General features: G+C 38.6%; 1 protein-coding gene across 1 annotated transcript in view; it reads left to right on the forward strand.

The window, feature by feature from the left end:
- Positions 1-17,766, forward strand: part of GRIN2A (glutamate ionotropic receptor NMDA type subunit 2A) — an 89,435-nt gene that overhangs the window by 62,489 nt on the left and 9,180 nt on the right. Inside the window, exons 10-11 of the mRNA XM_075058288.1 lie at positions 12,681-12,919; positions 14,502-16,162. Of these exons, the coding sequence (XP_074914389.1) occupies positions 12,681-12,919; positions 14,502-16,162 (1,900 nt within the window). The remainder of the gene's footprint in view (positions 1-12,680; positions 12,920-14,501; positions 16,163-17,766) is intronic.

A 17,766-nucleotide genomic window follows, 5' to 3' on the forward strand; every position in this document is an offset into this window, starting at 1 on the left:
TTATCATGTATTTACACTTTGACCTGTGGATTTACATAGCATATGAATGCTTACATCTTTAACTCATTTTTAGTAGTTGAAATTAATACTAATGAATTAGCTACAAAACTCAGTATTAAAACTTCCATATGAATAATTCATAGAATTGCAATAGATACATATGGCACCCAGGTGAATGAAACCTTGTCATGAAATGTCTGCTCCCATGTTCATCTTGCTCAGATGTTACTTCAGAAGATAAGCAAAAGTTTTGAATGCACAATGCACAAACCATGGGGATTGTGATTGTATCTATGGTATTTTTCAGTAGCTTTAGAAGGTACTCTGAACAACCCATGAAGGCTAAAATGTTCATTTTCTCTTGTAAAGGATCCCTAAATTTGTTCAGAAAATTGTGTGGGCACTATTAAAGAGAATAGCAGTTGGACATATGTGATGTGTAGGAATTACTGTAGGTATGTTTCCTTTAGTCCTAGAAATGTTTGCTACCATGTCTCACTTCATTGTGTCACAGGTCTAGATGATAATTTTCAGAAAAAAAAACCCAACCAACCAAACGGGAGAAAAAAAGAAAAAGAAAAAAAACACCAACCAAAAACCCCCTAAGAATGATATTGAGGTTGAAATTTCTTCTGCTGATTTATAAAGTACATTGCGGGTGAACTGGAACAAAACACCAAGAAATTAAATGAAAAGAGTGATTGCCTGGAACTAGCATGACCTGATTTTGTAATCTATGGCTAAGTTCAGTATTTCGATGAGTAATCTTTTTAGCTATGAACTTATATAACTCTTGTTTTGGTGAATTAGAAGGGATGAACCCAGAGTTCAGACCAACTTCACTTTGCTGTATCACTAAAAATCTCTTTGAAGTTATCTAGACTAAAAGCAAGTATGGTTGGGGGGGAAGTTTCATGTTAAGATAATACTCCCAGGAAAGCCTCGGTGGAGTCTGAATGAGGTTGTTTAAGTAAATAGGCAAACACAAATGAACGCAGAAATACTTCCCTCACATGTATAGCCTCCACAGAATTTATTATTTCTAAGATTAAGCCTATAAAACAGCAAAGTGCCTAGTAGTCTTGAATTATTATTCAGTATATGTAATAGAACATTCATCACAGTATGGAATAATTTCAGTGAATGATTATAAATCTAATGAGTTTCATAACTGTAAGAAAAAAAAATCCTAATGAGTTGAACAAACACAATTTCTTGATATGAATGTTATGTTAATAAGAGGAGATAACCTTTTGGATGATACTAGATATTTAGATAAGACCAAGTAGTTTGTTTGAAAGTACATCTGATTGTACCTACAAAACCCTATGATCTCATCTGTCTTTTGCATTTACACAGTACTGAGATAGCCTTTTGAAATGTGTTTTAGAGCTTTCAATTTCCTCTGCATGTGTCTTTCTCCTGTGATTTTTCTAATTTGATTTTTCCTTGCTTCTTTCATATCATTTTCTTATCTAAGCCAGTTCACTTTCACATTTAAATAAAATTTTTGCACAGTGGATAGGAACCCTTTTGCTCTTCCTTGCTGATGTAAAACATCCAAGTAAAGTATTACTGACTTGTTCATGCAGGAGCATCTTTTCATACTTTCCAAAGCATGATGCTTTTTCTGTGTTAAAGTCAATGGCTTGGAACCCTCTTTTTTATCTTGTTGGCACTGGAAAAAAATAATTAAGGTAAATATAGTTTGTGTTAGGGATAACTTTAAGCTTAGACTGGGTGGTTCATATGTATCTACGTGAGTAGTGTTCTGATCCTGAAGATAGTTCTACTGGGTGGGCAAATTATACCAACAATTAACAATTACACTGTGAAAGTGACTCTGAAGTCTCAGCGGAAGGAAGCAGGCTACAAGATGGCAAATTTGTTACTCTAACAAAGAGGAAAAGGGACAAAGGGAAGGAAAATGGGAAGAAGTTGCTGAGGAATTTAAAGGATAGCTACTTAGTTGTCTCAAAAATAGAATTATCCCCCAAATGTTTCATCACTTGGTCTGTGCAAATTAATATACGTAGCCCAGTTCATAGGAAGCAGAGATGAATATGCATTTGTTAATATAAGATTAATTGCTTTTAATATAAAGACTCAGGAGTTGCTTTTTTCATGTAGAAAGGATATGAGTGAAGTGTATTACTAGTGAATTGCTGGCTTTGTACATCTTCCTATCTGTACATCACATCTCATTATCTGCAAAAACTTCCAGCTGATGATTAGCATCTGCAGTTTTGTTTAAAATAGTTGATCATCAGGATAATTCCCTAAAGCGCAGTGGTTGTTGTGCTTTTTTTTTTGTCTTGCTGTGGTCATAAGATGAAACTTTCATTGTTTTTTAACAGAGAAATAAAAATTTTTCTACTGAGACACAGAAGACTATTTCTCAAGCTTCTGTTGAGAAATAGAAGCACCCAGGAGTTCAAAAGCAACTAAAATGATACGGCTGCAAAGAAGCAGCACCATCATTTTGTTTGGATCTTCCGCCCACAGCCTCAGGAATGTGTCAGAACAGAAATCTTGTGCACTGAAGAATCGCATGATACGTGCTTTGATTTCTTTTATAAACCTCTGTAAAGAGCAGCTGGGCAGGCTAACACACCCAGAATCCAGCATGTTACCCTAGCAGCTGTCAACTGCTTTTTTTGTGCTAGCTTGCCATTTGATAAGTGCAGTAAAGGCTCAGGCAGAAAGCCTGCGTAATTTAGCAAGTCTATAACTGCTGGGCTGCACCATTTGTGAAGGCATCCATGTTCCTTCAGGCTTCAGTAGTAGGAACTCTTGGCCAGCTGTCTGAAGGTCCAGGTATTGCGCATACTCCTCTCCCTTGGGCTACATGGTGCCATTTAAAGCAGAGTGGCACTTTTCTAAATATATCCTGTAAAGTAGTTTGAAAGACATTGCTTCTGAAACCTATAGCATCATGTCTTTGGGATTTGGAGCAGAATCACTGGTGCCTAGTAGGTGAGGAGAATCTCTTTCTCTTTCTCTTCCTCTTCCTCTTCCCCTTTCTTTCTCTTTCTCTCTTTCTGTCTCTCTGTCTTTCTGTCTTTCTCTTTAAGTTTTTTTTCATTTGTGAGCAAATTAGATTATTGAAGTGCAAATGACGTTATTGAACTGCAAATGACAAAGCTGCTTTGGGATTAAGAGAGTAAGAGGGCTTCAGAGTGTGCATGGGATGGAGATGAAGACAGCAAGGAGCCTTTAGCTACGGGGGTTGCAGCAGAAATAGAAGGATAAAAGACAGGTGACAGCAGAAATGGGTGGAAACAAGGAATAGAAAAATGCTGGGTAAAGAAAGCAAGTCTGGGGAGGAGAGGGAGAACATCAGCCAGCTGGCCAGGTTAAGCATCTACTCATGTGAGGTATTTGTAGTGTGTTGTGCTACCTGCAGGTTCTAACGAAGGTCTGGGAAGAGATCTCCAGGAAAAGAGGGGCAGATGGTATAGCTGTATTAAGCTCTTAACCCTTAAAGCTGCAACCTTTAAAGCAATTAGAGACACAGAGATGTAAAGAAGAAAACTGGGTTTGGTTTGTGTTTCCACAGAGTCTGTTATTCCCTTCCTAATAACTTTCCATTCTGGTTGATCTTTATGTGCTTTTAGGATGGCTTAGCACACTAAAAATTCTTTTCCTGGGTGGATAATTGCTTCCCACTCTTTAGGGCTAATAGGTAACTGTGGAAATGAGATTTGCCCCCTTAGATCTGGAAGAGGAAAGCTCTTTGCTATTTTTTTTTCATATTTTAGCATAAGCCTTCCAAATCGCTGTCTAGATTATAAGGAAGTGTAGCAGTGTGACTCCCACTGGCTGTTAAAGACCAAGAAGGAAATACATATGTGATTATCAGGACATATTTTCAGTGCGTGCTGCTCAGGCGGAATACACCCACAATCCCAGTGATTTTCTGTTTATATATTTAGTGTCCTCCTTAAGCAGTGGGTGGAACAAATGTGACTGGAGAGTGTGAGTGTATAAGAGGAGGGTGTTTGTGTAGCTGAACAAGAGTTAGAGGGATTGTAATATTGAAAGTTGTGCTTAGCAGTTCTGTTAATTCATCCTTAACTAATGGGAGCATACAGAGTGCAGTCATTAGCTTACAATAAGTTTATTGCTGTCAGTCATCTGTGTTCCTCTTGCTATTTTTACAGGGGGAAATAACTCAGAAAGTAAGAGTAAGAGAGATTGTTTTGGGGGATCCAGACTGAATTCAAAAAGTTGCTGTGCTTTTATATAATCTCTTTTATGAAACATGCTGTATGGATCATATAAGTAGGTCAAATCAAAATTGATGAGCTTATTGAACCAAATATACATCAACCCATTTGGCTTCTAACTCCTCTATTCAGGGTAAAGACCCTCTTATGTTAGCGTCTCCAAGTGATGGGGTGCTACCTTCCTCCTCCATCACTTAGTGGGAGTTCTCACCAGCATAAGTGTGAAACAGTCTGTCCCCAAATTTGAAAACTACCGTTTGTCCAGTCTGAATAAGCAGACGATTCTGCTAGCGCAGCCACAGGCTTTTGAAGATGATGCCCTACATCTGACCAGTGTGAAAGTATATATTTAACCCTTTTATTCAAGATCTATAATTGGTGTATGTCAGTTTTCTTTACTTGCATGCTGGCTCCTCAGGCTGAACCTCAGGTTAGCACTTTGTGCAAGAGTCACCACCCTTTATATCAACAATACCAGCCTGTTTCTTTTTGCACCTTCTGCTCTGTGACATGCACTGTGATCTCCTGCTGGAGTGGCCTCCTCCTGCCCTGCACCTTATACAAGTCATGGGGATGTGCTGACACGAGAGGTCTGTGGTACTTAACCAGTAAAACAACAAAGACATCGGGCTTCAGCTTGGCTTTTTCCACTTGGACAGAGCATCCTTTCCTTGCTTGCCCTAGGCATGCTCCTGCAGAATATGCAGACTACGCTTAGACAGCGATAGTTGCAGTATGCGAAGCAACACAATATAGGGGAGAATAAATTTTGTCAGACAACTCTCATTCATACAAGGCAATGTTTTCTGGAGTCAGAGGAGAGTGGCTTTCCCTGCAGTTGCAGTTGCCTGGTACGCCTGCTGCAGGACCTGGCGTTGCTGCGGGTGTATCTGGCACTGGGGGTTTCCACAGCTCAGGTGGTTGCAAGTGCCTTTGTGCAATGGATCTCACTGTGTAAACCCAATCTCTCACCCACGCTCAAGAGAGCAGTAGCCCATTTTAGAAATGCTACTGCCAGAGAAACCCTGTTAGATTATTTTTTTCCTCAGTTTGTTTTAGGTTTGCTGTTTCTTATGCTGTGCTGGGACCTCAGTGCCAGGTTTTGGTTTGCAGTAAGGTGAAGGTACAGGCTGGCACTCTGAACCATCCTGATTTGCGAACAGCACATAAAGTGTTAAAAATCTTTTTCTGGGTCCAGAGGGGACATATAAAATGGATTTCTTCTCCCTTTATGTGTGAGAATAATTAAATAGGTTAAAATTAAGGTAAGAACTTGATGAAAATATCCCTCCAGAATACTTAAGGAAGTAGTTGAGGCAGCCTGTGAACCATCAGTGATTACCTCCAGAAACCTATGGCTTTAACCCACATGGTTGAAGTAGAGCAGAAAAACACTGTCTTTTAAAGAAGAAAAATAAGAACTCGATGAATTATAAGCTTCAGTGCTTATAAAAATATTAAACCAAATTATTTAACAATTTGATCATTTGAAGGATAATAAGGGAATCAAAATTTAAAAGTCAAAATTCACAAGGACCATTTCTGTTTCCTTTTCCACCTAGTCAATGCTTTGACTGTAATCACTATTTATATTTTGCTGCTTCTTCTTCCCTCATTTAACTTCTATTTAATGGCTTCTTGACAAGCATTTCTTATGCAAATTCCAAAGTCATATCTCCGTCTGTTATTATCTCTTTAATTTCCCTCCATCAAACACTCTGTACAAACTTCTGCTGGTGTTGTTTCCCCCTGGGGCTGGCTGAATGCAGCACACCTTTTAAAACCAAACGGTGTCTCAGACTTCTGACTGCTATTTTGGACTGTCGTGAGTCTGTGCTTAATCTGACTGTGTTCCCAAATCACACTGAAACCCAGCCCAGGCTTGGCTCACTTCCCAAGAGTGAAGATCAAAGGAGGTAAATCATGGGCTTTGTTTTTGGGGCTGGTTTTCTACCAGGATGAAGCTTGACCCACAGCTGTACTGGCCGGGACTGTGTCCTTTGGTGCTTGTCAGCAGCTGTGGGGAGGAGATGGATAAAAGCCCTGGGGCTGTGGACTTGGAGAAGGGGGGTGGAGGCACTAACAGGCATGTAGCACTTCTGATGCTTGTTACTTACTGACTATCGATGTACGCTCTTGGTTTTGCCATCAGGAGGATACAGGGTTAGATCCTCCATCTCCGTCACTTATCCTCAGGGAGAGGGGTTGAAGATGCTTAGGTGCCACTCAAGCTTCAGAGGTCTTGCTTTCTTTCCTGGAATGGAGCAGCAAGTTGATTTTGTTATTTGCTTTTTAAATAAGCAGCAAAGAAGGTTATCCTAGTCTGTTTGTTCTCCTTTTGGATGTGATTATAAAACTTTGTGCTTGTTTATTTCTGGCAATTTTGTGACTAGGGACACACTTGGGTAATAATTAAAGTTTTAATTTTTTTTACTAATCATGAAGAAGGCATCAGGCAAGTATTGAAAAAATTATTCCCTCTCAAAAAAAAACCCAACCCAAAAACTTACTCCAAACTGCTTTTCTAGAAGTACCCATGGAGAATGATGGATTATGTGGGTTTGGGGTTTCTCTTTTTTTATAAATAACATGTAATTTTCAGTATGCGTGCATCTTCCTGGATGCATGTGTAGATGTAGCGGAAAAAAACACTCAGAAAACAAAATAACATCCGAGAAATGACCCATAAATTAGACAGCTTTAACCATCAGTATCTCATGGCTAGCCCATCACTTCGGAATACACTGCCTCTTTCGGGAAGGTGGTTTAATGAGTAAAGCTGAGAACGAAGGGAGGATGCCAGACCCTTACAAGGTGCTGGGCCTGGGAAATGAAGGGAATCTGGGGATACCAGCAACCTACCTAAAAGAAGCCTGAGAGCTCACATACCTCCAAGAGACAATGACAGAGACTGCAAAAGGGCAGCATGATTTTCAGCTCCAAAAGGATGGTGGCAGGGATAGATGACAACACAGCCTGCAAAAACTGCTGAGGGCTATGATGAGGAAAAGCATGTAATTCTACCCTTTGATCTATATCTTTTCTCTGTCTGGATAATGATGTTTTTATTGTGAAGAAATCATTCAGGGAACACACTGGACAGTTTATCACTCCTTCCTGGAATGATGAAGTGTGAAATACGCTAGAGGTGTTGCACTAAAATGTAAAAAGAAAGGCACTTCTGGGATATTCAGTCAGAATGGCCAACTGACATGTGTCTGTGCAAATAAGCAATCAGAGCAGAGAGCTCCATAGTCACCGGAGCAAACCCAAGAGAAATACAAAGGGCTCTGAATACTGTTTGCACTGTAACCTAAAAACATTGTAAATAGTCTTGAATTACCTCTGAGAGAGCTAGAATTTTGCAATTTGTTAGAGAAGATCATACTGTGTTTTGAGTGAGTAGTGCAGAGGCTCAACGCTGCTTGAAATATGGATCTTTAAAATACTTGCTTATACTGATTCTTACACTAAAAATGAGGCAGACATTTTATGATATAGCGCTACAGAAATTTTAAAAAATATCTTAATGTGGGCATCATGCAGTTATTTGTGAATTTTGCAGGTTAAATATACTGTGAACATATTAAACAGGAACTAAACAATTCTTTTTTTTTGTCAAATATATTGGAACTCTTCATTTTCTAATCTTGTGCTAGTACTTTGATGATGTACTTTGTTGCTGAAATCTGCAACTATTCATTTAATTGTTATTCTAGTCCACACATGGACAGAGGTAGGAAATGATTGTAGCATTACATTCCTTTTAGTAAGTACCTGAAGTGAAAATAAAAAGCCTTAAAATAAGCCTGATTAATATTTATAAGTAACTTGAGACCCCCCTTTTAGATGCAGACTTGAACTCCATTAACACTTGGTTCATTAAGGCCTGGCATTTATATACATTGAGGTTGCTGACTTAGATTTCCAAGGTCTGTCTTATGGAATATTTGGAGCTCTTACTTGCTAATAAGAATTATGCACACATGGAGACGACTGAACTCTCCAATACCTGGTAATCACAAATTACTGGCCTTTCAGTTGCCAAGAGTAGTATATTACTAGAGGTGTCATCACCTTACACGGTCACCTCACAAGTTAGACTACCCAAAAGGATTTGAAAGATGACATTCCTCCAAAAGGACATGATTCTTTTAAATATTTTTTTTCCTGAACCAAAGTTTAACTAGCCTCCAAGTTCAATGTTTTGAATTCTAACTCCAGGCCAAGGTTGGAAGTGTCTGATTTTTATAAGGAATGAATTCTCACCCCAGTTAAAAAATTCTTCATACCTGAGGATTTTGTAATAAAAATTTTATGCCTTCTGTAAGTATCTTGGGTAAAATGTAATGGGCAGGAAGAGCAAAAAACAGATTGGGCATTTTTGCCAGTTTTATAGGGTCAGCTATGCTGAAGTGTTATTACAGTTAAATTAGTAACTCTTTTATCTGTGTGTCTGTGTTTCTGTGTGTATACACACACACGTGTATATAAATATATACTGTAAATGGTAACTGATTTATACATATAGACCAGATTTACCAGCCTAATCTGTCTATTCCCAGATAATATCATTTCATATATATGACAATCCAGCGATTCACAGTGCCTTGCCATCTATAAAATTGTGGGTTACTTTTGGGTATTAATTAATAGTGATTTTGGTCATTGTCAGATATAATGGAAGGAATATTGCAACAGCAGGATCTGTGAGAGTCTGGGATGCTTTGTTCTTTGTAGCTTGCCAGGACACTGCCATTTATCTGGAGTCAAAACAAGCTTGGTTGGTTTCTGTAGTGACATTTTTGGAAAGGTTAGTGGATTATCAATAGTTACTTTAGATGTACATGCCAAAGGGAAAGAAACTCAGCGGAAACAGTAATAAAAAAGAGGTTTGAATTCCTTCGTGAATTTTGTTATGAATTGTAAAAGGGCACAGCAGTCAAATCAAATTGATGTTTGACAATCTTGGGAGATGTGAATTTTCCTGTGGGAAGTAATGAGGGCTGATTGTCAGAGCTTCAGCTACTAATGCACAAACCAGAAATATTGTGCTCTCTTTGGACTTGGGTTCTTTTCTCTTCTATAGCCTCTGTAAGTTTTATTCATAGACCTTAGGGAGGACTTGAAAGAGAGATGAGGGGAACAGTCCACTGAGGTTTAGCAGAACAAAAGAAATCCAAATGTTCTAAGATATGGAAATGCAATAATGAACCCCAATTATCTATGTAGCAACAGTGTGCAATATCTATACTGTTACAATTAATAATTTATTGTCCCTATGTCCTGGATTAGAACACTTTTAAAGATTCATTAGGATTGACTTTCTTCTTTGGGGATGCTCTTAGGTATTTTGAACATTGAGCATTGTAATTTGGGAGAAGATACACTGCCTTTTTCAGATGTAGAGGTTCAATTCATGCTTCAAGCACAAAACTAAACTCAGAATTAACTAGGAACCGAATAATCTCTCTTACAAATTTGTGAAATGCCTTTGCTAAAGTGCCTTGGTACTTGTCCTGTCCTTTCTACTTCAATTCTTCCTTCACGTTCTATGAGAAGCAATTTCTCTATCACAGTCTTGTGTTCCACTTCCAACTCATGCATCCAAATTACTTGTGGGCTGCAGCTTTCCTAGTACCTTGGCACTCTATCCTGCAAAGTGCTCTTGCACAGCAGGTCATTGATCTTCTAGTCTAGCTTGAAGATAGCTGAAATGTCAATAAAGCTTCTAACCATTTTTTCCTGATCTTTACTGCAATGATGTATGGATTACAATACTGAAAACATATTCCCTAATCACTGGGTAAGGATTAGGGATCTGTAGCATGGCAATTCTTCCCCCGGATTGAAGCCATATCCCAAAGTGGGAAACATACCAAGCCAGCTAATACTGTACTTTCTGGCCCTCTGTATTGCCTGCTGTTTTTTCTAGAAACAGTGAAGTTTATGTCATTAAAGATAATAATAGAATTATTATTATCAGCTGACTATAACCCCAAGAGAGTAAAAAGGCATGTATGCACATGCAATGCTTCAGTAAGAACAACACTAAACATTTGAAAATTAATACATCATGCAATATAAAAAACAACCTTGGCAGGAACAATTAGTTTCTTGCACCTCTGTCCATGTTGGCAGTAGCAATCACTGCTAAGTGATAGTGTCCTTCATCTGAGGCCAAATCTCACCGGTGAAATACGGATTCTAAGTCTTAGAATATGCAACAGAGGGAGAGAGCAGATCTGCTTCCTTAGCCTTAAGTAAATGAAGTGTTTTAATGGCAGTAAGGATGTGGCATAGCCAGAACCAGAAACCAGGAATGCTCTGTTTCAGGCACGTGATGATACCATTTATTTTTCTGCTGCTGCCCAGGAGGCAAGCAGCGGCAGCAGCAAAAGGCCAGAGGAGACTGTAAGAAGAAAGGCCGGGTGATCCAGAGAGCCAGGAGGGAGCAGAGGGAGGTGTCCAGGGCACCACGAGAGAGAAGGCTGAGGGTATGTGATGTGGGAAGAGTTTGCAGTTACTGCATCACCCAGGTCTCGGGGGGGAAAACAGAAAATTAAGAGAGACAGAAAGCCAGGAGAAGAACTCTATTTGAAAGACACTGCTAGTTACAATAAAAATTTAAAAAAAGAAACTTAAACAAGAAAAGGGGCATACTGTATTCCTGCAAGTATCCAGGCATTAAGTGACAGTTATTTTCTATAGAGAAGCAGATGGTATATGAAACACAATAGACTTTGTTAATACTGTATCATATACAACTATTTTTCCTCACTTGCTGCATGTGCCGTATGGGTAAAGCTAGTTAAGATTTCCATTTCCAATATAACTGTAACCTTCAGACATAATGCTTTGAGTAATTTTATACCCAGTGTTGGTGATTGTCATTGCTTTGCCATAAATAAAAGTATTATGCGGAAGAAGAATAGAAAGTTTTGATAAGAATGTCTTTTCTTTCTAAAGTGCTTGTAGATCAGAAAGTGGTTTAGAACTGCATCTCTGAATCGGTTCACCTATTACTGAAATGCAGCCAACTATGAGAGGAAATGTGACTAATGACTACAGCAGTGATGGCCCAGTGCAGCATCTAGGGGCAGCCAACTGCTGGACCTGGTTGCTACTGCTCATGCTGAATTTTTAAGCTTGCCATTTAATCTTTGCCGTTTGGATGGTCTGTCTTTTAACATTCAAAACCATCTTCTTGGCTTGGGAGGCTAGAGTAAAAATATGGAAGGGATATGTGGATGCAAAGGCTATGTAGATACCTGGATCGTAGTGTTACCTGTTTAGTGGCTGTTCAACATTAAAAAAAAGAGATACAAGAACACTAATAAATCAAATCCCCAGATACCCAAACCCTAGGGAACAAGAGATACCAGAAATGATAGCAGAGACCAGACATGCTGGGAGAGGTTCAGCCAGAACGTTGCAACTTATACGAAAAGGGGAAATAAGTTTATCATGGATCTCACAGGAAAGAACAAACTTATGGCATGTTTTAAAGGGATTGTGAGAACATGTGAAATTTATTTTGCCATGTTTAAGGGAAGGGCCAGAGGGAGGGGTCAGAGTAGATCAGGTAGGAAAAGGGAGAGGAGGGGGCATAAAAGTCTGATTGTGTGTCAGGATGGTTGTCTGACTGAGCTCTGTGACTGATCACTACAGTGTGTCCCATCTCTTCGCTAAACTCAGTTCTTAGCTGGTTGTGATGTGATTTTTCTGTTTGATGTTTATGAGTGTGGGGTCAGATGTGATTTGTTAGGGGACTTCTGGAAAGACCCAAGGTCCAACCCAGTGCCTGGGTAAGGAGTGTATAGGGTCTGGGCCCAGATATTACACAGACTTAGCCCATGCCAATGTTTGTGGGGTCTGTAAGTACTGATGTGTTTGTGAATCACACGAGAGATGGCGTGTGCATGTTTCACTAGCAAACTTCGGTCCTCATCAGCTGGGCAGGAGGAGGAGAATGAGGCCATCTTTATTTGTGTTTGTGAGTGCCATGTGGGTGCTGCTAACGACATGGCTGTCTGTGAGGGTCCGTGTGTGTATCAGCACCTCTGGACCACACACACGGGCTTGCTGCCGGCTGGACCTGCAGAAGGGAGCAGCACTGGTGGCACCTATTAGGCTGGAACACTCCAGTTCCACTCTCTCTAACAAGTGATACTAGTTATAGCAAGCAGAAGAAAGTTTTACCCAAATCACAGATGCTGCTCTCTAGAGCAGCCAGCAGCTTCCCACATAATTTATGAAATCTGAGGACATCTGAAAGTAGGGTGCTGCGATTTGAAATCTGCTATATTTGCAAATCCTTAGTAGATAAGACTAAAGTGCTCCACGAATGAAGCATTAAATGGTGCTGTATTTTTAAACTTGCAAATACTTTTGAATACTGTGAGCAGTAATTTTTGCATTCTAACTGGTTTGACTCCTTGCTCTCCCTAGGGGAAATGGAAGAGTTAGAAACCCTGTGGCTGACTGGTATTTGCCACAATGAGAAGAATGAAGTCATGAGCAGCCAGCTGGACATTGACAACATGGCAGGAGTGTTTTACATGCTTGCAGCAGCCATGGCACTCAGTTTAATAACCTTCGTCTGGGAGCACTTATTTTACTGGAAACTTAGATTCTGCTTCACTGGAGTCTGTTCAGATAGGCCGGGACTGTTGTTCTCAATCAGCAGGGTTGGTATTATTTTCCTTTTCCCTCTTCGGGCAACAGACAGAATAAACACTACCTCTCTAAAACATTATCTTTCCTTTTATCCCCACTTGGACATTTGAAATTCATGTTAGACCATCAGTGTGATGCTCTGGAGTAAGTAGTCAAGGGGCTTAGGATGTACTTGCACTCCATGGAAGTCTTTTCTCCATTGGATCGTTCTAGGGTATGAATTATCATATGCCAGGATAATCAGTAATCAAATGCTGAAAACAAATACATTTGGGGAAATTTTGGTGAAAAGATGGTAGAACTGCTCAGATGTAGGAAATGGATTAATTTCCACAAAAAAAAAAAAAAGAAACAAATACTAAATTGATGACAGACATTGTCTCTCAGTTTTGTGTTTTTTAAACAAGTGGATTTTAGGTGATAAAAATATACTGGAATATTTTTATAAGCTTTTCTTGATAGCAAACTTGAATAAACTGTATGAGAAAAGGTCAAACATGTCATTGATGTTTGGTTAGACACTAAGACAGATTTTAATGATAACTTTACCAAACCCAAAGTGGATTTACATATCCAAATAACTGATACTTGTCATAAAGTAAGGGAAGTATGTGCTTGTTCTTATATTTTTGACAAATTAGTTGCTTTTTGTCTTCTTTTTTTTTTTTTTTTAAACACATAGTACTTTCGTTAGGTAATTGATTTTGCTGCATCTTTTATATAGCTGAGGAGAATTGAAAATGATACTAAAATTCCTAGTTGCTTTAAAATGTGCTGAAATTACCCCATTGAGTAAATTGGACTGTATTGGAACTGCATTAAAAATACTCTGCCCTACTCTGTTGGGGATTGTCTAGAAAAGCATATATACTTTAACCTCCACATTTTACAGTTGAACTTTATACTTCTGGCCTTTTACATGTGAAATTCTCCTAACCAATGCAGGGGAAAAAAAGGACTCATTTCAAAGGCAAATTTCTGAGAATTACAAGTTCACAGGGTCAGAAATGGCAATTGAGCTCACAGGAGTGACCAAAGAGGTTGGAGTTAAAAGATGGGCTCCAGCCTTTTTCTCAAAATGAACTCAAATTCAGGCTTTAGAAAGAGCTGGGATTTTTTCATAGGTACTAGGATAGGAAACAGAAAAGCTAGAATACAATGACTAGAAGCCTTTATGTTTCAGTGAAAGTGAAAAGTACCATAACTTCGAAGAAATAGGCTGACTGCAGGCTTATTTAGAGGGTAACTTAATCACTGGTTTAAAATAACAGAGTTTCCATTACCGAAGGTTATTTACATTTTGTGACCAGACTAGGGATCCTTTTGGGGTCCCTTCTAATCTTGTTTTCTGGAATAAGCAGGGGAGGCCAACATGGACCACTAGTTTGTAAAATACTGGCAATTTTTCTCCTCTACAGTTTCAACATATGGCAGAACTTATTCTTCCATAGATAGATAGCTATATCCTTTTAATCTTTCCAGTCATTAGATAAGCAATGTTTAATTTTTCTTTATTGCTAATTAAAAATAGAATGGAAGTATTTAAAATTTACACCTAGTGATTTAATTTGTTTTGTATTACTTATATTACAGGGTATTTACAGCTGCATTCATGGGGTACATATTGAAGAAAAAAAGAAGTCTCCTGACTTTACTTTGACCAATTCCCAAACCAACATGTTAAAACTACTGCGAACTGCGAAAAATATGACCAATCTCAATCCTTCAAGAATTAACTCCCCCAAAAGAACAGCTGATTTTATTCATAGGGGTTCCTTGATTATGGACATGGTCATGGATAAGGGAAACTTGATATTTTCTGATAACAGATCCTTTCAGACAAAGGACAACTTTTTTAGTGACAACATGAGTGAACTGCAGACACTTCCTGGCAATCGACACAAGGACAATCTTAACAACTACGTTTTCCAAGGTCAGCATCCTCTCACGCTGAATGAGTCCAATCCAAATACAGTAGAGGTTGCAGTAACAGCAGAAGCAAAAGTGAACTCCAGGCCCAGGCAGCTTTGGAGGAAATCTGTTGAATCTTTACGTCAAGAATCTGTACGTCAGAGCCAAGGTTCCCAGAGAGAAGACGGGTCAGATGAAAACAGGCAGCTTTCAGTGAAAAGCCAAAGATACCTTCCTGAAGAGATTGTCCATTCAGATGTATCAGAGACATCAAGCCGAGCTACTTGCCATATGGAACCTGAAAACAACAACAAGCACCACAAAACCAAGGACAATTTTAAAAAAAGGACAGTAGCATCAAAATACCCAAAAGACTGTAGTGAAGTGGAACTGACATATCTGAAAACGAAACAGAGCTCTCCACGGGATAAAATCTACACGATTGATGCTGACAAGGAGCCAGGATTCCGCTTGGACACACCTCAGTACATTGAAAACATTGTCGTTCCAGAAACTATAGAGTTTCCTGACGTTTATCAAGATCACAATGACAACTACAGGAAAGCAGAACATGCTAACAGGACTCCCTTGCATAATGAAGACAGTCTTCCAAATAATGACCAGTATAAACTTTATGCAAAGCACTATACTTTAAAAGATAAAAATGCTTCCCTAGTTGACATGAATGATAGATACAGACAGAATTCCACCCACTGCAGGAGCTGTCTTTCCAATTTGCCCACTTATGCGGGACACTATTCGAGCAGATCTCCCTATAAATGCGACGCATGCTTGCGGATGGGGAACCTCTATGATATTGAAGAAGATCAGATGCTTCAGGATACAACGAACTTATCACTTCCTGAAGAAATATATGAGCATAGTTGGTCACAAAATAATGCTCTGCAATATCATAAAAAAAATAAGTTGAGGATTAGCAGGCAACATTCTTTTGATAATATTGCTGATAAATCCAGGGAAATTGATATTGGAAGACCTTCTCGTAGTATAAGCTTGAAAGAAAGAGAGAAATTTCTACAAAGTAGTCCATATGCAAGCATGTTTAGTGTTCCCTCAAGCAAACTGTTGAGCAACAAGGCCTCACATTTAACTCATGCTCTAGAGGACAGTAAGCGGAGCAAGTCCCTGTATCCTGTTCACTCAGATGATAATCCCTTTCTGCACTCGTATCGTGATGACCAGCACTTATCTCTTAGGCGAAGTCCGGCTGATCTTTATAAACATTCATTACCAACAAGAGGAAGAAATGATAATTATTTAAGGTCATCCATAAAGTCTACAACATCATACTGTTCCAGGGATGGTCGGATCCATAATGACATGTACATTTCAGAGCATGTTTTGCCTTACGTTGCAAATAGGAATAGCTTGTACTCAACTCCAAGGGTTTTAAATTCCTGTAGCAATAGACGTGTGTATAAGAAAATGCCTAGCATTGAATCAGATGTTTAAATTTTCCATGAACACTTTATCTGTAGGGAAAAAATAGTTGCCACCATCTTAGAGGGAGAATTTATCCTTTAACAGTATCCTGCTATGGTAAATGATACGTAAACCTCTCCCTTTCCCAATGTACTTTTGTACATGAATAGGTAAACTGGTATGCTCTTAACTATCCTTTTAAAATGTCTTGTTGAAAAGGATAAAAAATAGCCATTTATGTATGCTTTATATATAAATGGCAAGCTGTACTGAAATAGCCCCAATATATGTTGGCAACTATGCTGATTTGTATCTAATTATTTTACTATTTCGGTTATTCTAATTTATGTTGCTAAGTATCATTCAATGTACTTTGTCCTTAGAAATGTTTAATGATTTTCTAGCACTGGATAAGCAATATGGTATGCATGTAGTATGACACAGAAAAAAAAAGAATTAGGAATGCATTTGCACAGTTTCAAAAGTAAGACTTTAAAAGAGAACAGAAAGCTAGACTTTCAAAGATATATTTTAGCTTCATAATCATTTTCAAAGCCAAACAGTAATAATAAAAAAAAACCCCAAACCTTGGGACCTTAATAAGTAAAATACAGTGTGTTAGCACAAAATTAGTATGTTCATTCTAGACTGACAGAAAATAAATGGGAAGGCTGTAGGCCCAAACATGTGAACTGCTGTGTACCAAAAGGAAGCCCCATGAATATTGGTTAATGTTAATGTACAAATGCTTTTCTTATATTTCACATGCACTTACCATTACAAACTAAGTTCATTGAAAAGTCTGCAGTCATCTTGTCAGAAATTTCACAGCTGCCTAATCCAGAGTATATATTTTTAGATATCACTATATGGCACTTACTATGGAGCTGTGGACTTTATTAGTAACCTTGAGGCCTAATGTGTACGTAAGTTTGCATTTGCCCCTTACTGGTGATTACTCAGGGCTGTATAGTATTTCTTTTATTCCTTCACCTCCCAAACGAAACCCCAACCCACTGTAGTTCTTTGTTCATAGTGTATTAATGGCATCTAATTAATTGTATGTTAATAGTGTTAAAGCTGTTAATACAGTTTCAAACACCGACAGCCATACGTTCAGTGTAATCAGTGAGGAGTGCAATACCGTTTATTTGCATATGCAGTGAAGGATTACCACCTTTTGAGGGACTTCTTCCTTCCAGAATGTTGTGCATATTTGTTGAACATCAGACCATTTTTTTTCAACCTCTCCAATCAAGTCTGTTATATAAATTGAATATATGCACACATAACTAAGGAACAGTAACTTTATTATCACTTATTGGTATACAAACATATTCACATAACAGGGATGCATTGTTATATGACTTTTACCTCTAGTAAAGATTAATCAGATTATTTTGCAAATAAAATGTCTGCTACACATCCCTTCTCACCCCCACTGGAAAGAAAAACCCACTAGATTTTAACCGTAAGGGAGTGTGGAAGGGAAGAAAGGAAGCCT

This window comes from Buteo buteo, chromosome 27 (assembly GCF_964188355.1).
Source record: "Buteo buteo chromosome 27, bButBut1.hap1.1, whole genome shotgun sequence".
Lineage (NCBI taxonomy): Eukaryota > Metazoa > Chordata > Aves > Accipitriformes > Accipitridae > Buteo > Buteo buteo.